Consider the following 22,925-nt stretch of genomic DNA (forward strand, 5'->3'; position numbering starts at 1 on the left):
GGGGGTACGGGAGAGTTTGGCGCAAAGCCTGACGGGGCATGGAGTCCCGATGATCTTTGTGCGCATGTGCGGGAAGGTAAGGGGGCTTGGGGGGCCTCGCCTGGGACAGTGAGGTGAGCGAGGGGGGAAGGAGGGAGGGATTGGAGTGGGGGCTGTTGGATGAGCAAGGGACGAGCTATGGGGAGAGGGGAGCAGGGGACCGGTGGAGAGAGGGATGAGAGACTTGGGGGAAGGGGGATGAGAAAGGGGCTGGGGGAGGGGGAGGGGAGAGAGAACGGGAGGGGGAGGGGCGCGAGGGGAAGGGAGGGGGTCGTGGATTCTCCATATAGAGAACGCGAGAGAGTGAGAAACTGAGGGAGGGGATGGGGGGCATAGGAAGTGAGAGGGGGAAAGGGATGGGGGAGTTGGAGGAAGAGGAAGGGGATCTCAGCAGGGGTTGGGGCGTGAGATGAAAGCTGGGTGAGAAGCAGGACCCTACAGGGGAGTCTGGGGACGCAGGGACCAGAACTATTATGAAAGATTTGAGGGAAGGAATTTCAGGGGAAGGTTATTATCGTGGTAACATAGATAGGTGCAGGTGGCTCATGTGCGCTGTTTTTACAAGTGCAGTTGCGCTTTATAGAGTTGTGAGATTCCTGGGATAAGAATCATTACCCTGTTTTGTTTATTCCTTGCTCTGTTAAGAGCACCCACCTCATTAGCTTGTTGCAAGGGATTAAATTCGTTAATATACGTAAACTGCTTAAAGACTGTTGACTATTATTATCATCTTAAGTTGCACACACAAACCCCACCACAAAAAGAATGAAATCCCTCTCTTTTATCCTATTTTAACACCTATCCCAATTTATACTTATATATTAATCGGTGTGCTTGTTTCATAACGGTGTCGGTTAGCACCTCACAAGGGACCTGAGACAAAGTAAACGTAATAGGAAATGCTAACTCTGGCCGTGCTGTTCTCAGCATTTTTTCCCCTTATAGCACCTAATTCTCACTGTGACTCTTGAGTTAGTATTATTTTTTTCTCTTCCTCTTACAGCCAAGGAAACGGAGATACTGTGTATAAAAGGTGCAGTTGTACCTTATCCAAGGACACATAGCTGGTAGGTGGCAGTGCCAGAATTTGCTCCAGAGCCCTGTGCTGTGAGTAAATATTTGTCCACTGTGCTAGTGGCTCTCAACCAGGGGAGGTTTTGTCCCCCAAGGGACATGTGGCAATGTCTGAAAACGTTTTTGGTTGTCACAACTGGGGAAGTGCTATTGGCATCTAGTGGGAAGAGGCCAGGGATGCTGGTCAGCATTTTACATTGCACAGGATGGCCCCCCACGAGAGAATTGTCCAGTCCTGAATATCATTAATACTTAAGTTGGGAAACTCTGCAGTAGAAAAACTGGTCTTCATTAAGCACTTACTCTGCAGTGCACTTCTACTTCATTCTCCCAATGACCTCTTGAGGGGAAGGAGATATTAGTCTTTTATTACAGGTGGAGAAATTAAGCTCAGAGAGGGCAAGTCATATGTCCAAGATCACACTGCTAATGAGTGGCAGAGCTAAAAGTCAGGCAGCCAACCTCTGGAGCCCGACTCAACCATAATATTAATCCAGCATGCTTGGGTGCTGGCACCGTGGTATTGGGTAGAATCAGTGGGGACTCTTGAGTCAGATGGTTCTGAGTTTGATCCTCTGAACAGTGGGACCTATCTCTTTGACTCACAGGGCTGTTAGGAGAGTTGGGTGGGGCATTGTAAGACTGATGCCACTCACTGGCTGTCTCTTGAGAAATCCAGGTTGCCTGGCTCTGAGCTGGATTATGCTATACAGACACAGACAGATAGACAACAAGGTTACAGCTACTTTAATGCAGGTAGCACAGGGCACTCAATGGATGATAGGGTTGATATATACAGTGGAGTGACCTTATTTATCACTGTGTGCTTTCTTGGGGGCAAGCCCTCGCCTGGGTGACTTCAGGACCTAAGAGAAGAATCTGACCTGGCCCCTGCCCCCCAAGGAGCTCACTTTCTGCACAGCACAGGATGTGGTTCCCTGTGAATCCCCACTGAGACTGCAATCCTGGTCAGCCTGATGCTCATGGCCTCACTCCCTCTGGCTCAAATTCCTCTCCAGTGCCGGAGGGATCTTTCTCACAGCAGAGCAGGGCTTCTGTGCAGCTTTTTAGACTAGGCTGTAGCCCAAGTGTCCTGGGCAGCCTTTCCTGTCTGCTCCCACATTAACCATTCCTTGAATTGATGGATGGGTGAGAGGTTATGCTGCAGACCATGCCAACCAGAGTGTTGGGCTTGGAATACGTGGTCTCTTGCCCTTGTGGAGCTTAAATTCTAGTGGGAGAAGATGGCACACAAATATGGTAATGCCAGATCTTGTTACATGCTAAAATAAAATTAATAAGGGTGACATGATAGAGAAACAGGATGCGGGGAGGGCATGTGGGAGCAACATCAGAATGGATGAGCTGGGGAGGCTTTCGGGGGTAAGGGGGAGATAATTGCATTGAGAGGTCTTAATGATAAGGAGCCATTTGAACAAAGATTGGGAAGAAAGAGCTATCCAGGTGGAGGGAACAGCAGGTACAAAGGCCCTGAGGTCAGAACTAGCTTTCAGTCTGAGAGGATAAAAGGGAGCCAGTGGAGAGATTGGTAAGAGATGAGAAAAGTCAGCAGGTGCCAGACTGTGCACAGTCTTCGACCATAATAAGGAGTTTACATTTTATTTTGAGCATCACAGGAAGCAGTTGCAGGGTTTTGAGCAGGGAAGTGGCATAATGTGATTTACATTGAGGAAAACAAAAATCTTTGTGATTGCTGTGAAGTAATTTGACTCTAGGGCGGCAGGAACAGGAGCAGAGAGATGCTAAGGGGGCTTGTAGCTGCCATCCGAGGCTATGAGATGACATTTGTGGTTAATGACGTAGAGGTCAAGAACCTGAGCTTTGGAATTGGGCTGTCTAGGAGACCATTTTAGCTCTGCTTCTCATAGCCTATCCTAGTCCATTTGGGCCACTATAACAAAGTATCATAGACTGGGTGTCTTATAAACAACAGAAATTTCTCAAAATTCTGGAGGCTGGAAGTACAAGAACAGAATGTCAGCATGGTCGGGTGCTGATGAGGGTCCTTTCGGGGTTGCAGACAGCCAACTTCTCATTGTGTCCTCACATGGTAGAAAGACAGTGAGCTAGCTCTCAGAGGTCCCTTTTATAAGGGTACTAATCCCATTCATGAAGGATCTACCCTCATGACCTAATCAAAGGCCCCATCTCCTAATACTATCACCTTGGGGATTAGCATTTCAACATGAATTTTGGAGGGACACAAACATTTATTCTGTTGCACAGCCTATGTCCTTGATCTAAAGATTTTCTCTGCTGACCTCCTTTTCTCTGCTGCAAAATGGGGTTGGCAGCAGAACCTACCTGAAAAAGGGCCACTGTGAAGAATCGAAGAGATGTTTGCAAAGTGTTAGCTCAGTGCCCAGCACAGAGCAAGAACACAGTATATTAACTCTTACCTTTATGATTATTACGACTCCATGGGGTTACTGTGAAGTTAAAGGTGATCAAGTATATGAGGTGTGGAGTGTGTCAAGCTGAGTGCTCTGGGCTGCAAGTAATAGAGGGCCCAACCTATAGGGTTTCTTTGCTTTGATGTAACAAGAAGCTAGAAGTAGGCTCAAGCATGAGTTTAGTTGGACATCACAGGCAGAGTCCAAGTAAATCTCTAAGATTTTCTTGGCTTTCTTCTGATCATGCTGTGGTCACAACATGGCTGTGGAGCTTGAAGACAAGCAGTTTGTCTTCACCCAACAGAGAAGAGCTCCACACAGAGTTAGCCTCCTTTGTATCAAGAGGAAAATCATCCAAACACAGACTCCTCTTAGATCTCAGTGGCCAGAACCAGATTATGTGTCCACCCCTTTATCCCCACCCTTGTGGTCAAGGAACTTTCCTGTAGTCATACAATACAGGCTAAATTGCTTAACAAGGAGAACCCAAATTAACAGTGCCTCAAATAAGGTAGAAACTTATTCTTTTCTCATATAACAGTTTTTAGCTGTTCTGGGATGGGTCAGTGCCTGAGCCGCACAAGGTCATCAGAGTCCCTACTGTCTTGTCTTCTACTATCCTTGAGGTCAGGGGACAGCACTCTTTTTCTGTAAACAGTCAGATAGTAAATATGTTTGGCCTGTGGACAGCTTTGTAGGCTACCCAGTCTCTGTCGCAGCTACTCAGCTCTGCTGTGGTATCTCCAAAGCAGCCACAGAGGATGCATAAGCGAATGGGTGTGGCCGTGTGCTGATAAAGTTTTATTTAATTAAAAAAAAAAAACAGGCTACAGGCTAGATTTAGCCCACAGGCTTGCTGTTGTTTGCTGACTCCAGCTGTAGGCTAGTGGTTCTCAAACATTTGGAACTCAAGACCCCTTTATACCCTTAAGAATTATTGAAAACCCCTAAAAATTATTGAAAACCCCAAAGCACTTTTATTTACAGGAATCTTATCTAATGATATGTATCATATTAGAAACTGAGACTGAGAAAATTACAAAGTACTTATTAATACATTTAAAAATAGCAATAATAAGGGCCGACCTGTGGCCCACTTGGGAGAGTGTGGTGCTGATAACACCAAGGCCACGGGTTCAGATCTCTATATAGGGCCGGCCTGTTAGCTCACTGGGTGAGCATGGTGCTGACAACACCAAGTCAAGGGTTAAGATTCCTTTACCAGTCATCTTTTTAAAAAATTAAAAAATAAAAATAGCAATAATAAACTCTTCATGTGTTAATAGAAATCATATTTTTTAAATGCAAAATAGCCATGTTTTTCAAAACAAAAAGTTTGGAAACAGCAAAAAACATTATTTTTTTGTAAATCTCTTTAATGTCTGACTTTGAAGACAGCTGGGTTTCTCCTATTTGCTTCTGCCATCAACCTATGGCACTGTAGCCTCTAGAAAACCCCATTGTATGCTCACAAGAGAATGAGAGTAAAGAAGCAAATAACATCTTAGTGTTATCAGAAAAATGATTCTGACCTTGCAGTACCCCCTGGAAGGATCTCAGGGATCCCTGAGGGTCTCCAGACCACCCAAGGACCACTGTCCTAGGCCAGGGTTTCAACCTTGGCACTACTGATATATGAGGGTGGGTCATTTTTTGTTGTGGGGGGCTGTCCTGTGCATTGTAGGATATTAAGCAGCATCCCTGGCCTCCACCTACTAGATGCCAACAGCACTGCTCTCCACCGACCCCCTGTCCCCACAATTAAAAATGTCCGCCGGGGGGGTAACATCACCCCCAGTTAAGAACCACTGCTCTAGGCTGTTGCCATCATCTTCCCAGCTGAAGCCGCAGCCACATCTGAGTTCCGCCTTCAGGAAGGGGAAAGAGGAAGTTGAAGACAAACAGCTTTTGGGGGTGGGGAGTTTTACAGAAGGGAAAAAGGGGCTTGTGGATATTGGGGAACTCTTGGCGGTCAGCCGCATTTGACAATGCCAGACATGACTGGGGATCTGTTAGTGTATGAGGGCAATTCAAAAAGTTCATGGAAAGATTCATATTATCTTTCATTTCCATTTTCCTTGAGCTTTTTGAAGTGCCCGCGCATTAGTCTGCTTGGGCTCTGTTATGGACCGAATGTTTATATCCCCCCCACCTCCCACCACCCTCAGTTCATATGCTGAAACTCTGGTCCCCAATGTGATAGTATTAGGAGGTGGGGCCTTTGGAAGGTGATGAGGTCATGAGGGTGGAGCTCTCGTGCATGGGATTAGTGTACTCTTATAAGAAGAGACATCAGAGAGCTCCCTTCCTCTCTCTGCTGTCTGCCATGTGAGGACGCAGAAGGTGGCCATCTGTAACTGGAAGAGGGTCCTCACAAGAACTTCATGCTAACACCCTGATTTCGGGCTTCAGCTTCCAGAACTGTGAGAAATGAATGTCTACTGTTTGCAAGCCACCCAGTCTATGGTACTTTGTTATAGCAGCCCAAATGGACTAAGACAAACTGCCATAACAATATACCACAGACTGGGTGGCTTAATCAACAGAAATGTTTTTCTCACAGTTCTGGAAGCTGGAAGTCTGAGTACAGTGTGCCAGCATGACCAGTTCCTGGTGAAGGCCTCTTCCAGGTTGCAGACAGTTTCCTTCTCACTGTGTTCTCGTGTGGTAGAGTGAGAAATCACTGGTGTCTCTTCCCCTTATTATAAGGCCACGGTCCTATTCAATTAGGCCCCTATCCTTATGATCTCATTTAACCTTAATTACCTCCTAAAAGCCCCATCTCCAAATATGGTCACATTGGAGTTAGAGTTTCGACACATGAATTTTGGGGGGATGCAGTGCAGTCCATAGCAGTTAGGAAGGGTTTGGAGGGTGGCCTTTGGGTAGGCATCCTAAAGTGTCTGCCACAGGGGACATAGAGTTCCGTTTGCAGTCAGGACAGAACAATTATAAAAACAACGATGCTGACGGTAATTCACATTTTTTGAGTACTTGCTACTTGCCAGGCGCTTTTGTAAGCTGTTTATGTATTTTCTTGTGTAATCCTCACAATGAAGCTGTGGGAGAAGCTTCAAGGAGACTGAGGTACAGAGGTGCCCAGGGTCACCCCTACAAGCCAGGATTTGGATCCTTTCAGTCCCAGGCAGGGGGAAAAGACTACAGCACCTCTTGGGGAGCCCACCCTACCCTCGGCCATATGAAGCAAGCAAGCACTTCACCTTACAGGGGAGAAAACTGAGGCACAGAGGCATTGGCACTCACTCCAGGTCACACGGCTAAGAAGGGGAGCTGGGGACCCTTGGGCTCCCCTTGCCCCGCAGCAGGGGTGGCAGGCTGGGCTTTCACCTCACTGAGCTTCCCTCTCCACAGGTGTTGCTGACCCCTGCCCCAGAAGGCCCCATGGAGGTCACGGTGCCCCAGCCTGTGAAGCAGGAGGGCCAGGCTGCCGAGGGCCTGATCTTGGACTCACCATGGCACCGGTTCCGCCACTTCCACCTGGGTGATGCACCGGGTCCCCGTGAGGCGCTGGGCCTGCTCCGTGCCCTGTGCCGAGACTGGCTGCGGCCTGAGGTGCACACCAAGGAGCAGATGCTGGAGCTGCTGGTGCTGGAGCAATTCCTGAGTGCCCTCCCTGCTGACACTCAGGCCTGGGTGTGCAGCCGCCGGCCCCAGAGTGGTGAGGAAGCTGTGGCCCTGCTGGAGGAGCTCTGGGTAAGTCCAGCGGGCAGGCAGGCAGGAATAGGAGGGGGTCACTCGCCACCACCTCCGTGGTGTCCTCAGCATTGGTCCTCAGCATGTTGTGTTGTGACACAGTGATACACCACATGTAGACAAGTGCACAAAAATATGCCACAGAACCCTGAAAACAAGGGGTGTGCGTTTGTCCAGTGGGGATGCTTTAGCTTTAGCCTAGATGCACATGTGAGGCCCGTGGTGCAGTTCAGTGGGAACAGAGTCCACGTTGAGACTGCCCTTGATTCCAGCACCAGTTGCAGATAGGAGGTGCTAAGACCACCCTCATATTTGATAGTTCTCTAGAAGGATGCACAGAATTCTCCAAAGCCCCTATACTCGCAGTTTCAGTTTATTACAGTGAAAGAACACAGATTATCATTAGCCAAGGGAAGAGGCGCTTCAGGCAGGGTCCAGGAATGTTGCAAGCAGGGAGCCTCCAGCTGTCCTTTCCCTGTGGGGGCACGAACAGCGCTAATTCCTCCCAGAAGTGATATGTGAGAACACGCAGGGAGTGTTGTCAACCAGGGAAGCTCCAGGCCTTGGTGCCCATGGTTTTAACTGAGGGTCAACCATGCAGACATAGTTTACATTCTGTGTGGCTGATGTCAGCTCCAGCCCCCCTGGAGGTCAACTGATACTACGTGGCCCAAACCCCCACCCTAAATCTATCATTGCTCTCTGACTGGCCTGAGGACCACTGGCAGACATACCGTTCTCTCAGGTGCGACATTCCAAGGGCTCAGAGATGACTTCCCAGAGGACTAGTGCAGAGGCCAGACCTCTCTTCAGGCAAGTTTTTTTTTTTCTTTTTCTTTGTAATTATTTTCTTTGGGCAAATTTAAATTTTTACTACACAGCAGGGATCTGCAGACTTACAGCCCACAATCTGTGTTTGTGAAGTTTTGTTGGCACACAGCCACACCCATTCATTTACATTGCCTGTGGCAACATTGGAGCTGTAGTGGCAGACCTGAGCTGTCAGGACAGAAGCCTGTGGCACCCATCACATGGCCAGTGGCTGCCATACTGGGCCTGAGTGATGAGCAGCAGCCAGCCATGCAGGGACCCAGGAGAAGAGTTGTCCTGGCTGAGAGAGCAGCCAGTGCAAAGGTCCTGAGGTGTATTCAAAGAGCAGAGAGGCTAGTGAGTGAGGGGGATGTAAGTGGGGAGGTCCGAGGCAACAGATTGGGGGTGAAAAGTCAGACAGGATGGGCAAATGTTCATTGTAAGTGCTTTTTGAGTGCCTTCTGGATGCCAGGGATATAACAGCAGAAAAGGCAGCATCTCTGTGAGGCAAAGTGCGCAAAAATCTTTCAGTCCATGACAGCTGGGCATCCTTCCCTTCTTTCCAAGGGATCGGTTCTGGTGGAGGCTGCCAGTGACCTCGCAGTTCCTAATCCAGCATCTCATCTGTCTCCTCTCTTACTTTCTGGGCCTTGGCTTGCCCCTCATTTCCTCCCACCTCATAGGCACCTCCATGATAACTCTTCTGGCTCCTCTCAGGCCTTCCCTCTTCTTTTTTCCTCACCCACTCTGGATCATTGTTTCCCAAAGTAAGTTATGTGAGTATCCCATTGCTGCTGTAACAAATCACCATAAACTCCATGGCTTATGAATGCCTCAAATCTATTTTCTTAACAATTCTGAGGTCAGAGATCCAAACTGGGTCTCAAAAATCAAGGAATCAGCTGAGCAACATTCCTTCTCTGGAGGTTCCAGGGGAGAATCCCTTTTGGTGCCTTTTCCGGCTTCTAAAGGCAGCCCACATCCCTTGGCTCATAGCTTCTTCCCCCATCTTCAGATTGCTTCACTCTGACCTCTCCTTCCATCTTCCCATCTGTTCCTCTGACCTTGACACTCTTATGTCCCTCTGTCACTTATAAAGATGCTTGTGATTTCATTGGGCCCGTCCAGATAATCCAGGATAATTTCCCCACTCCAGGGTCTTTAATTCAGTCATATCTGCAGAGTCCCTTTTGCCCTGTAAGGCAGCATATTCACAGATTTGGGGATTAGGACATGGACACCTTTGGGACCGTTATTCTGTCTACCACAGAGTTGAAGTGAACACAAGGTGAATGGGAGGTGGAAGAGAATGACATGGAATCCAACAGCCTTGGGGTTATTCCCTCTCCAGTTTCCATTAATCCCCTGCTTGCTTCAAGGAAAACATCTCACCATAGGGCTGAGATGTCTTTAACGCCTGTTTGCTGTTCTTTCTTTTTAACAAGAGCAGATCTCAGGCTCAGAACTTTCTGTATCATTCTCCACTGAGACTGGAATAACGTTGTATTGTGTGACTGAATTTTTCATGACATCTCTCTGCAGCATGTGATACTGTCTTTCCATCTCCGGCAACGTATCAAATTATTTTAAGTGAATGCAATTTTAGGTAAAAGTAAAGAGGAGTAATGATAGCCTGAGTGGTAGCCATTGCAACTGAAGTTGTGACAGTGGTGGGTGGAGAGCTGAAATTTGGGAAGCACAGCTCTAGACTGGGGTTCTTCAGCCTCTGGTCCGAGGTTCCGCACCTATCCCCTACAGAGTTTTCACTGACACACTGCAGGATGAGGAAGATGAGAACTGGGTAGAGATGCACGTGCTGGTAGAAGGCAGTGGTTCCAGGATCACTTGGAAGCTTCTAAAAAATACTTGTTGCCAGGATCCTACTCTCAGATGCTTAAATGTTGAGTGAGGTGGGCGGGGCAATGGCTGCAGCAGTTTCTAAACCTTTTTTTAATGTACAGTTCTTTGCAGTTTTTTGTTTGTTTGTTGGTGGCTGGCTGGAAAGGGGATCCAAACCCTTGACTCTGGTGTTACAAAGTGGTGCTCTAACCGGCTGTGCTCAGTTCTTTGCATTTATAACACATGATAGATTCTCGTACTGACCACCCTGATAAGGGTGCAGAACTGTTCCATCACCCCAAAGAAATCTGTTGTGCCACCCCTCTGTCATGACCCACCCCTGCCCCAACCCCTGCAAATGCAGAGCAGGGCTCCACCACTATAGTTTTGTCTCTTGGGGAATGTCATATAAGAGGAATCGTATGGTATGTAGCCTTGAGACTGGCTTCTTTGAGCTTCATCCACGGTGTAGCGCGTATCCATAGTGCATTTCTTTTTATTGCTGAGTAATATCCGTGTGGTATGGATGTGCTGCAGTTTGTGTCTTCAGGCCCTCAATGAGGGACTTTTGGATTGTTTCCAATTTTTACAATTTTTTTAATGGAGCTACTTTATATCTCTGTGTATAGGCTTCTGTGTGAACACAAGTTTTCACTTATTGAGGGAAAATATCCAGGAATGTGATTGCTGGGTTTCATGGTCTTAGTCCACCCCAGCTGCTACAGCAAAGTACCGTAGACTGAGTGGCTTATAAACAACAGACATTTATTTCTCACAGTTCTGGAGGCTGGAAGTCCGAGGTCAGGGTGCCAGCAGGTTCATTGTCTGGTGAGGAACCACTTCCTGGTTCATAGGTAGTGCCTTCTAGCTGTGTCCTCGCATGGTGCAGGCGGGGAGAGAGCTCTCTGGGGCATCACTTAAAAGGGCACTAATCCCATTCATGAGAGCTCCACCCTCATGAATAAATCACCTCCCAAAGGCCCCCCCTCCTAATACCATCACCTTAGGGATGAGGATTTCAGCATAAGAATTTGAGGGGGACACCAACATTCAGTCCACAGCAAAGTCTTCTGTCCATTTTCCAGTTGGGTTGTTTTTTTGCTGTTGTTGACTTTTGAGCATGTTCATATTTTCTGGATATAAGTCCTTTGTCAGGTATTAGACTTTTGCATTTTTAAGAAGTGCCTCATGATTTGTGTGTGCCATGGGGGGTTGGGGACCACTGGTGAGAGAGAACCAGTCCTTCTCCTGTAGACAGTGAGGGAGCCCACAGACCTGGGAGCTGTTCTGCCTCAGTCACCTCCCAGCCACTTTGCCTCAGGAAAGTTACTTACTTCTCTCTGCCTCAACTTCTTCATCTTACATCAGGGTCAGTAATCACAGTACCTACCTCATGGTGAAGGTGAATGTATTAATGTATGGAATGTTCTCAGAACAGGTCCCTGCATGAAGGTGTGTGTAGATGGGTTTCGGCTACTTTTATGACTCTGAGCTCATCCCGTCTGCTTCTTTGGCATTAAAATGTTCTTTTAGGAAATGATGGTGAAAGTAGATGATAGTTATTATTGCTTTTAATGTATATACCTAACAAAATAAAAAATCCCTTCCATTTGGGGGAGTGTAGGGGGGTTCTATTGGTTTGGAGAATCTGAAAGTTTGGGAATCATGGGTTTTATCGTTCTAAGGACTCCTCAGCTCCTCAGGTTCTAGAGGACTTAGAGTAATCACTTACTGGCTAAGTCAGCCTTTCTGAATTTATTTATTACTTTTTTATGGTATGTCTAGTCCTAACTAGAATGTAGACTCAGTTCCTGGCCCATAGTAAGTGCTAAAGAAAATGCTTGTGATGGAGGGAATGAATAACCCACCTGAGGCTGCTTCTTGTCCTACCTTGAAATTCAGGGTTTGACACAGGAAGGCCAGGGCATGATCTACTTCCTCAGTTCTGTTAAGAGGGAATAAAGTCTGCCCAGAAAGATCAAATGACTTGGATATTGTCACCCAGCATCCAGTCTCAGGCACACAACAGCCAAAGGGGATAATTGAGACAGATAAGGGCTGAACCAACCCAGGAAACCCAAAGAAAAGCCGATGGGTGGGCCAGGGAACAGGAGGTGGGGAGAGGCAGCCCCAGCCAGCGCCTGGTTAGCACAGCAGGAAATGCCGTCAGAGAGTCAGTATCTCAGGTCAGAATTGAAGAGGAAATCCTGGGGTTCCAGAGGCAGCCAGGAGCACAGGAAAGCAGCACAGGTTAACTGTTCAATGTAAAAGCAGGAATCACTGAAAAAGCAGATGGCACATTGATCAATAAAGCCCAAAACTCATTTTTTGGAAATAAGAAGAGGGCTGGCCCATGGCTCACTCGGTAGAGTGTGGTGCTGATAACACCAAGGCCATGGGTTCGGATCCTATATAGGGATGGCCGGTTAGCTCACTTGGGAGAGCGTGGTGCTGACAACACCTAGCCAAGGGTTAAGATCCCCTTACCGGTCATCTTCTTAAAAAATTTTTTTAAATAAAAAATAAAAATAAGAATAGTACAAACCTTCAGCAAGTTGATTGGGAATGAAATGAAACAACACAAATAAACATCAATGGTGAAAACAAGCATTGCCGTGAAGACCTAGTAGATTTGAGATCTCTACCATGTACAACTTACACAATATGAGAGTACTTCAGACAGTTTGTGGAAAAAATGAATTAAAAGATAACATGAATCCTTACATGACCCTTTTTTTTTTTTTTTTTTTAAAGATGACCGGAAAGGGGATCTTAACCCTTGACTTGGTGTTGTCAGCACCACGCTCTCCCAAGTGAGCTAACCGGCCATCCGTATATGGGATCCAAACCCATGGCCTTGGTGTTATCAGCACCGCACTCTCCTGAGTGAGCCACGGGCCAGCCCTCTTCCATGAACTTTTTGAAGACCCCTCATACATTCGAAAACTTAGATGACATGGACAGTTTTCTAGGAAAATATAAATCACCAAAATATGCTCATGAAGTATCAGCAGACCTGAAGAGGCCAGAAACTAGAGGGGGCGGAAATCAAAACAGTGACCAAAGACCTTCCCCCACAAAAGGCCCTAGGCCCCAGCAGTTTTATGTGTAAGTTCTGCCAGACTGCCAAGGAACTGATCATTCTCATCTTTCACAAACTGTTCCAGGACACAGAGAAAGTGGGAAGCCACCCAGTTCACTTCTCAAGGCTCACACCACCCCAGCCCCACCCCCCAAACAACATAAAACCAGACAAAGGCAGGACAAGAAAAGAAAGTTTTAGACCAGTCGCACAGGAGAAATAGATGCAAGAATCCTAAATAGAATATTAGTTATTTGAATCCAGCAATGGACTGATAGGCAGATGCATTGTGTTAACCCATACCAGGGTTTAACCCAGATGCACAGGGATGTTTCATCATTAGGAAATCTCTCAATTACAGTACAAAGACTTTGGAGCCAACAAAACCTGGATCTGAGTCTTGCCTCTACCACTTCCAAGCTGGGTGACCTTGGACAAGTGCCTGGGAATCTCAGAGCCTTGGCTTCCTCAGCTGCAATTTTTTTAATTAAAAAAAAATTTTTTATCTATCATTATACAATGTAGTTCATTTTCATGGCCCTTTACCAGTTCTTCCCTCTCCCTTTCCCACCTTCCTTAACATCATATCTGTTCTCTTCACAAGTTCAAGGAATTATTGTGATTGTTGTGTCTTCTCAGCTGCAATTTTGGAATAGTGATTCCCATGCCCTCCAGGATTGGTTGTAAGGAGGGCTCCATTAGGCAGCATGTTCCCAGCTTTGCAAAATGGGTTCAATCAGAGGCACAAAGGTTGCAAAGGCAGGCTGGCTCATCAAAAAACAAGACTGAGAGGTCAGCTGGGTGCTGTTAAAGAAAAAAAAAATTCAGTGATACTTAAAGCATGGTAAGGAAGACTTTATTCCGGACCATCTTCACAGACCTAGGGACCACTGCAGTGGGATTTTTCAGCAGGGGGGAGAGACGGGGCTCAACTCCAAAAATAGCATGAGCAAGTGGGAATCGAAAGCCAGGGAGCAAGGTGGAGGTCAGTGGAAGGAAAGTTACTAAGAGGAAACTTCAGGGGTAAGGAGGCTTCTGGCTAAAGCAATCTAATGGGATTCTTGCTGAAGTAGGCCAGGGAGATCAGATATCACCTGGGGGATGGCAGAGAATGAGGAACCTGATCTCAGATATCAAGGGGCGGGGGTCCTTGTTAAACTGACTTAGCGGGGATTGCTAAAACTTGGTTTTTCAAGGAAGATTGGGCCTAGAAGAGGGTTCAGGAGCCTGACTTAAAATTTGGTCAAGCAAAGAATCTTGGTCAGTACCTGTCTATAACTCCCTACCACCACCACCAGTTTATAGCTGCTTCCTAAGACCCCAGCTGTAATGAGCATTTCTCAGTCTTAAGGCACAGACCTCTAGGATCAGCAGAATTCATCCAGCAGATGTTTACGGGGTCTGTGGCTGTGAATAGAACAGAGGCGGTTCCAGCTCTGATGATCCCGGGGGTGGGGGGGAGGATGCTGAGAGGAGGGTAGACTTGGGCTCTGGCTCCATTCTAGCCAAAGAGCTGGCAGGGCCTGCTTATCGATGGAACTGGTTGGTGGCACTGAAGAGAAGGAAGACTCAGGGATGATCCTGCTGCCTGGGATGGAGCAGCTGAGTCCGTAGCTCCAGGCTTGAGCCAAGGAAGTTCTCCGTAGGCAGTAGGTGCTCAGTAAGTGCATGTTGGCACTTAGTGGCCTGAAGAAACTAGAACCAAGCCTGAAGTCACAGAGGAGGGGGGGGCATCACCCCCTGATCACCAGTCCCTCGGTGCCAGAGCTGTTCAGTGGGAGAAGAGAATATTGTCTATACTACTTTATTCATAGTGTCAGACATTTATGGAGCACACGTTGTGGGCCAGGTGCTGTGCAGTTGGCCAGGATTCATCAGTGAACACAACAAAATCCCTGCCTTTCTGAAGTTTACAACTGGAGAGAGATATCCAGTCAATAACTAGGCATTTTACAGCTGGGATGAACACTAGAAAGGAATACAGGGGGGAACCTGGTTCTGGTGCTTGAGGAGCTCATAGCTGGGAGAGGAATACAGGCCCAGATGCCCTTACAGTCCAGGATGCCATGTTTGAGGAAAGCCCAAGACGGTGGTGAAAGCAGGACACACTTAACCCAAAGGGCAATCAGGGAGGACTTCCTGGAAGAAGGGGCCTCCATCTCAAGAGGGCAGAAAGGAATCACCCAAAAAAGACAAAGTGGTAGGAAGGGCAGTTGTAGACAGAGATTAGAATGTGCAAGGGTGTGGAGGTAAGAGGAGAGCCATTGTGCATCTGGAGAGCTGGATGTGGTGAGGGCATCCATTGCTCAGGATGGCAGGGCAGGACTCGTGGAGGTGAAGAAGCTGAGAGATCAGCAGGAGTCAGGACAAGAAAGACCTTGAACATAGACAAACACGTCCCACCTCCTCACCGTGGCCAGCAGGGCCCTGTAGGATGTGGCCCGGGCCAACCCTTTTGGCTTCCTTCACTCCACCCTCCACTCCAGCCTCCTGGCTGCTCCTCCAGCTCACCACCTTCCTGATTCGTGGCCTTGGTGTTCCTCTGCCTGGAGCACCCATTCCCTGGCTCTTCGAAAGGTCAACTATTATTCCCTGCCTTAATCCTTATCCAGACTCACCTCAGATGTAACCTCACTCCTCCCTTCATTTCATCACTCATTCATTCAGCCAGTGCTGAGCAGGCTCCAGGACAGTGTGTGCCTTTCATTGAGCAAAGACTGAGGGTTTGCATTGTGCCAGGCACCATGCCAGGGCTGGGATATGGTCACAGACAAACAAGCAAGGCCCTACCTTTGGGGTGGTTCCAGATAGCAACAAGTGCCAGAAAGAAAGTGAGGCATTAGCTGCCATGGAAGAGTGCTGCTAGGTACCAGTTGATTTGCATGTATGTGGAAGGGCCTTTCCAAGACCACCCTCACGTCTGGCACGAGCTGCAAGTTCAGGGTCCCCAGGAACACGCTGAGGTTAAGTATCTCAGAAGGACTCACAGAGCTCACCGAGAACCATTATACTCACGGTTATGGTTTATTGCAGAAAAAGGACGCAGATTACCGTCAGCCGGGGGAGAGGTGCATGGGGTGGGGTCCAGGAGAGTTCCAAGCACAGAGCCTCCAGCTGTCCTCTGCCTGTGGAGTTGGGTACAGCACTAACTCCTTGCAGTGATGTGTGACCACACGCTGGGAGTGTTGCCAACCTGGGAAGCTCCCTGGGCCTTGGGTTTTTGTTGGGGTTTTGCCATGCAGACATGGCTGACCTCAGCCTTCAGCCCCTCCAGAGGTCTCGTTGATACAACATGGCCCAAGGCTCCCACCATGTGTTACATTGTGGGCACAGCCTATCTGGGTGTCACAAGACCCCCACATGAGCAGAGACTCTCTTATCAGGCAGTGTAGTCAGGGGCTTAGAGGTAACCTCCCAGAAGGTGAGGACAAAGGCCAGGCCTCTGTCTGGGCTGGGCTGATCCTCCACCACACAGTAGCATCATCTCCTTTAGTCTCCACGCAGTCCTCAGGGTTGGTCCTGGGTACTGTGGTCATCTCTGTTTTATAGGTGAAGAAACTGAGGCTTAGAGAAGTCAAGCAGCTTGCCTGAGGTTGTACAGCCAGTTTAGGGGCAGCAGGAGGATGAGAACCCCTGACTTATGACTCTAAATTCCCCACTCCTGACTCTTGCTGTCCACCTAGCCCAGCACCCCACTCCCCTCTCCACAGCTGTTCCACCTGGATAGCTTTCTGTGGACATTGCATGGCCTCTGCATGACCCAGCATCCTGTGTCTCCAGGACCCCAAACCAGAAAGTTCCCAGGATGCTCTCAGTTCCTCCAGAGGAGTGAGTGGTTCTCAGGCTTCTGTGTGCCTGAGAATCGCCAGCAGAACCCATTGGCCAGGGTGGCTTCTTGGGCTCCACACTCAGGTGTACATGAGAGCCAAGGACAGGGGCGGCCCCTGCCCCACCCGTACCTGCGGCAGACATCACCAAGGGCCACAGGAGCCCCATCAAGGGCCATGATCTGGAGAGCTCCCCATGACAAATTCTAGGCATCCACCACTCTGATCTAGGACCCAGAGTGAGACCACATGCCATCCAAGCTCTCTCTGAATGGACCCCAGAGGGGCAGTAACTTGCTCAGGGTCCACAGCCAGGCTTGTGGCTGGAGACACCCAGGGACCTAGTCTTGTGCCAAGCCCGCATCCCCACACCTCAGCACTCCCATCTCCTGACCTCCTTTTTTAGGGAACATTTCCCAGTCAGTCAGAGCAGAGGCAGGTGGGTTGTTTCTTCTAATCCATCCATCTGTTCATTTGCTTAGCCTTTACTGAGGAATATCATAAGATAGGTGCCGGGGGAATTGGAGCCCTGCTTCCTACACTGCTGGTGGTACGTGAAATGATGCAGCCGCTGTGGAGAATAGCCTGGCAGTTCCTGAAAAGGTTAAACAGAGACCTACTGTGTGGTTCACAACGAGATGTGAAAACACACGTCCACACAGAAACTCGTACATGACAGGATGTGATTGAGAGCAGGGCAGCATCATTCACAGCAGTCAGAAAGTGGAAACACCCCACATGTCCCCCAGCTGGTGAGCAGATAGACACAATGTGGTATATTCATAACATGGAATGTTATCCAGCCATGAAAAGGAATGTAATGCTGCAGCATGGATAAACCTCAAAAACATTACGTGAAAGAAGCCAGTCACAAGGACCATATGTTATATAATATCTTTGATATGAAATGTCCAGAGTTGGCAAATCCATAGAGAAAGTAGATTAGTGGTCCCCTGGGGATGGGGGACTGGGGAGTTGTTGGTAGGGAAATGGGGATTGTGTGTTTATGGGTATGGGATTTCTTTTTGGGGTGATGAAAATATTCTAAAATGTGTTGATTGCACAACTTTGAATATACTAAAAACAGTTGAATTGTGCATTTTAAATGGGTAAATTGTGTGGTTTGCAAATTATACCTCAGTAAAGCTGTTAAAAAAATGCAGCATGATAGGTACCAGGATAGAGGATGTTCCTAAATCACATTGGGTCATAAGCTGAGATGGGGGCTTAAGTCTTGAAGGATGTGTAGATGGTAACCAGGGTAAAGGGGATGGATGGGAGAAAGTGTTCCAGGCAGGGGAACAGCATATGCAAAAGAGCAGAGGTTTGAGAAAGCCTGGTAGGCTCAGCACACTGTCAGCTGTTTACTGTGGCCTGAAGTTAGAGTTCAAGGCAGGCGCCTGGCCAAAGTGGAGTTTGAGGGCTTGGCAGGGGCCTGGGCATGCTGGGTCTTACAGGCAAGCAGAGGAATGCACCCACAGCCCCATAACACCCTAGTGTTGCTTGAGTGGTCAGGAATCAATTTACAGTCTACTGGAGATGAAAGATGATCATGCAAATTATTCATCCTGCCATCTTCCAGACAAAGCAGGCATGTATAGAATCCAAACACAACGTCCTTTAAAGGAAGTCTCGGAATGCTTCCTGCTGCATCTTTTCTCCAGCTGATAGAATTTTAGGGATCACTAAGATCCCCAAAGACTGTTTTATGACTTGGGTAATCCTCTGGCTGACAGTCCAAAAGCATTCGAAACAAGTAAAATGTGAGAAAATGGGTTTGATGTATACAACTCATGGGTCAACTCTCATTCATCAGCACCAGAAGAATTGTGATCTTCTTTTCCTTGGGGGCATGGGCATGGGCATGGGCTTGGGCTTGAGGACTGATGGTAGTAGTGTAAAGAAACCAAAAACAGAGTCAGTCTGAAACTTTTTCTAGGCTGGTGTCATCCTGTTGAGTAGCTGTCCGCTGTGTGAGTTGGGAAAAGTTCTGTTTCTGAACTTACTTCATTTTTTTTCTGAATTAAAAGTAGCTTACATGTTCTGCATTTTGTTAATGAGTTTGCACTTTATCCAAAGAGGAGTAATAAGCTAAAGTATGATTTAAAGCAGATGTATTAGTTATCTGTTGCTGCGCAACAAATCTCTCCAAATTTAGGGGCTTAAAACAATAAACATTTATTATTTCGGAAGTTTCTGTAGGTCAGGAGTTTGGGAGTGGCTTAGGTGGGTGGTCCTAGCTCAGGGTCTCTCATAAGGCCACAGTTACAAAGTTGGCCAGAGCTGTCATCATCTGAAGGCTTGCCTGGGGCTGGAGAATCTGCTTCCAAGACAGCTCCCTTTCAGGGTAGTTGGCAGGTGGCCCTAGTTCCTCACTCCATGGGCCACTTCATAGGGTAGCTTGAGCATACCACAGCGTGACAGCCAGCATCCCCCAGAGCAAGTGATAGGATCTGATGACTGCCTGAAGGTCGTGGGGAGAGAGAGGGAGAGAAATCGAGGTTCTCAGTCAGGTTTCTTAATTCGGAATGTGGTATCTCATTTCAGGGACCAGCAACCTCCCCAGATCGGTCATCAGCAATGAGGGCACCTCGGGATATGGCAGAAGGCTCCGGGGTCAGTGTTGGAAAGGAAGATAGTGATAGCGGGATGATTCCTTTAGGTAAGTAGTGACCCCCTTTCCCACATTTTTCTCACGGTCTCCCAGGATCAGGGGTCCCTTGTTGCCTGAGCTGAGATGGGGGATTGTCCTGCTTATCACTCACTTGTTCAGTGAACAACTCTGACACTGGGACTAAAGATGACTCAGACATATCCCTGCCCTCGAGGAGTTTACAGCAAGTGGGGTCAGACCTTAGTGACACAGGATCACTCATGCTCAGTGATGAGTGTTTGTTGTTGGTGTGCACTTAGATACTCAGACAAGGGGCAGCCTCCTGCAGTCGCAGGACCATGCCAGAGTCACGTCTCCTTGGCTCTGATGGAGTCATATACTCTTCCCGGCCCAGTTGCTGTGGCCAGGGGCGCAGTGCTCTGCACTGACTGGCCAGGCCTAGCACACATACCCACCCTGGGAGGTGGGGTGGACTCAGCAGTCAGCTCCATCCAAATGACACATCAGGATGAGAAAGGGGACATCACAGAAGGCAGAAGACCAAAGGTGTCCATCAAAGGCAGAAAGATGATTCTGGTACCCAGCATGGAATCGAATGCTGGGAGACCAAGTGCAGTCTTTATATAGGAGAGGGTCGATCTGAGCTCACAGTGTAAAACAGATTAGAAAAAAACAGAACAAACCCAGGTTGCTTATGTCCCTGGCATTCCACAGAGCAGATTGAAAACCTGGAGAAAGGAAGTATGTGACTCATCTGTCCACTCAACTTATTCATCCCCACGTACCCACCTCCCCATTTGTTTGCCCAGATACCCACTCAGGCACCTACCCATCCCCTCCTACATTATTCAGTCGCCCACCCACCTCCCATTCACCTGTCAGTCTAACTTGCTGCTCACCTGCTCACCTATCTCCCACACCCCATTTCCTCCATCCATTCATTCATCTGTTCATCCTTCCATCTGTCTACCTGCTATTCATCCAGTCTGTACCCTCTCATACATCTATTTGTTCATTCCTTTCCTCTTCCACTCGTCCATCCACCCACTGGCCTGCCATTCATCCATCCATCTACCCTTCCACCCATCTTTTTATCAATACACTCTTTTTCCTCATCCATCCACCCATCCCCCCTTACACCCACCCATCCATCCACCCAGCTACTGTTTATTGGTCTTGACTGTGTGCCAGGCGCTGTGCTAGGTACAGCGGACATGGGATGAATAAGAAGCCCTCAGCCCAGCCGTCTTCACGCCCCAACGCTCCGTGGCTTAAAGCGCCCCCACCTGCCCCTACCTCCGACTGTGCGCTGTGCCTGCCCCGCCTTCAGGCCGAGCTAACTCTGTGCCTTCACCCAGCAGGAGATGCGGCCCCTGGGGCTGAGGTGCCGACGACAGGGGACTCCCAGGCCGTGCGCCCCTACAAGCAGGAGCCGGGCAGCCCCCCGCTGGCCCCGCTGGCGCCCAGCCTGCCCACCTTCCTGGCGGCCCCAGGCGCCACGTCCTGCCCGGAGTGTGGCAAGACGTCCTTGAAGCCAGCGCACCTGCTGCGCCACCGGCAGAGTCACTCGGGCGAGAAGCCGCACGCCTGTCCCGAGTGCGGCAAGGCCTTCCGGCGCAAGGAGCACCTGCGGCGCCACCGCGGCACACACCCCGGCGCCCCCGGGCCGGCCCTGCGCCCGCTGCCCGCTCGCGAGAAGCCCCACGCGTGCTGCGAGTGCGGCAAGACCTTCTACTGGCGCGAGCACCTCGTGCGCCACCGCAAGACGCACTCAGGCGCGCGACCCTTTGCCTGCTGGGAGTGCGGCAAGGGCTTCGGGCGCCGCGAGCACGTCCTGCGCCACCAGCGCATCCACGGCCGCGCGGCGGCCAGCGCACAGGGGGCGGCCGTGCCTGGTCCCGAGGGCGGGGGCCCCTTCCCGCCCTGGCCCTTGGGGTAGCCACTGCCACCCTGCTGCCCTTGGTGCTGCCCACCCGGCATCCCTCCCCTCGCACCGCCCTCCCCCAGCACCACTTGCTCCCCGCTCTGTATCTCCCCTTCCTCTGACTTCCTTCTCTCCTCGACTTTCTCCTCCCTTGGCTAAACTTCCCAGTGCTTCCTTCTTTATTCTTTCCCAACTCCGTCTGTCCCAGACCTCACTTTACTGTTCAGGTTTCACCTCTGCCCTCGTCTTATCTCTTCGGCTTGGGAAGGGAGCCTCCTCTCTCTGTCCTGCAGCCCATGCTCCTTCGTCCTCCATCCCTCCCTACCCCTTCCCTGCTGTGGACCCTGAGGGGCACAGGAGAAGAGGAGCTCAGGGAAGGAGCAGTAGGCGGGGCCCCCTTTGAGGGAGGAGGCTGAAGGAAAAGGGTCTGGATGTTGTCCCTGGAATGCCCCCTCCCCAGGACGGATTTGGGGGTTGCGGGGAGAGTGGAAGGGAGGGGGTGATGTTCTGAGAAGCTGGACCCAGGGCTCCTTGATCTTGCTCTCCTCTCTGTAACCAGAAGGCATGAGATGGACAGAGGTACCTGCTTGTGGGAAGCTCCTCAGTGAAGACAATTCACCAGCATCTTAGAGTAATAAAGTTGCTGACCCAGTGTGTAGACACGGAGTCTGAGGCTCTGTCCTGTGCTGGCTGTTCTCCTGGGGCTGAGCATCTGGGTGCAGGGGGTTCTGGTGTGGGCTTTCTTAGTTCCCACCCAAGACTCTCCCAGCATGAGGGAGGCCCTGTAGTTCAGCCCTGGAAAGCAGCACAGGAAATGCTCAGTGGGCCCAGGACCGGGCTCTCCCCACCTCCATCCTACAAAAGCAGGAATGAGGCTCATAGAAGGGACCGGGCCCAGCAGCAAATCAACTCAACCTTGCTATTTCCTGGCTGTGTAACTTTAGGCAGGTCACACTCTCAGCGTCAGCATCCATAGATAAGAATAATGAAACCCACTTCCGTTGCTAAGGGTATTACTTTGGCTAGGTCACTCCATTTCATTGGAAAAATCAATGTCAGTACATCTCTTGGATGGCTCATTTTGCTGAGAGAGGAATCCTCCCATCTCACGGTGGGGGTAGGGTACAAGCCTGGCAGCCATTGATCTGGGGAGGGGAGATGGAGTGACTCAGTGCTGAGTGTGGAGGCTTTGGCCAACCCCCCCTTTTCAGGATACCATCTCTCTCCTTGTCCTCACTTCAGCACAGTGTCCTGCATCCCAGACCCTGGTTCCTTCTCTCCAAGGAGGAAATCTATCTGAAGGGCAGTCACCTGGCTTTGGGAAGTGGAGGAGAGCTCGGGCTGACCACTCTTCCTAATAACATATGGCCAATCCTTCTGGGTCTGGCTTTGTCCTGGTCTCTCTTGGCTCTTATGCCCCAGCACCTGAGCATGGCTGGGGTTCTGCCAGCCAAGTCCTCCAAGGTCACTGTTAATGTGCTTCACTTCAGCTCCTGGTTCAGAGTCCAGTGCTGGCACCTCTGAATGATAAAACCCAGGTTACAGGCAGATGCCCTAGCTTCAAGGGAGTCTGAGAAAGCAACTAACT

General features: G+C 49.3%; 1 protein-coding gene across 4 annotated transcripts; it reads left to right on the forward strand.

Annotated features, from left to right (window-relative positions):
* ZNF444 (zinc finger protein 444) lies at window positions 1-21,986 on the forward strand. Of its 4 annotated transcripts, none has more exons than XM_063088641.1 (5): window positions 1-76; window positions 1,043-1,146; window positions 6,900-7,241; window positions 19,347-19,461; window positions 20,772-21,986. In XM_063088641.1, the coding sequence occupies exons 3-5, from the start codon at window positions 6,930-6,932 to the stop codon at window positions 21,350-21,352; spliced, it is 1,008 nt and encodes a 335-aa protein (XP_062944711.1). In that variant the 5' UTR covers window positions 1-76; window positions 1,043-1,146; window positions 6,900-6,929; the 3' UTR covers window positions 21,353-21,986. The 4 variants fall into 4 exon arrangements, with proteins under 4 accessions (XP_062944711.1, XP_062944709.1, XP_062944712.1 ...); XM_063088639.1 differs by having other exon boundaries at window positions 1,043-1,106; XM_063088642.1 differs by having other exon boundaries at window positions 1,043-1,106; window positions 20,775-21,986.
* The last annotated feature ends 939 nt before the right edge of the window (window positions 21,987-22,925 follow it).

Source organism: Cynocephalus volans, chromosome 3 (genome assembly GCF_027409185.1).
Source record: "Cynocephalus volans isolate mCynVol1 chromosome 3, mCynVol1.pri, whole genome shotgun sequence".
In the NCBI taxonomy this organism is placed as follows: domain Eukaryota; kingdom Metazoa; phylum Chordata; class Mammalia; order Dermoptera; family Cynocephalidae; genus Cynocephalus; species Cynocephalus volans.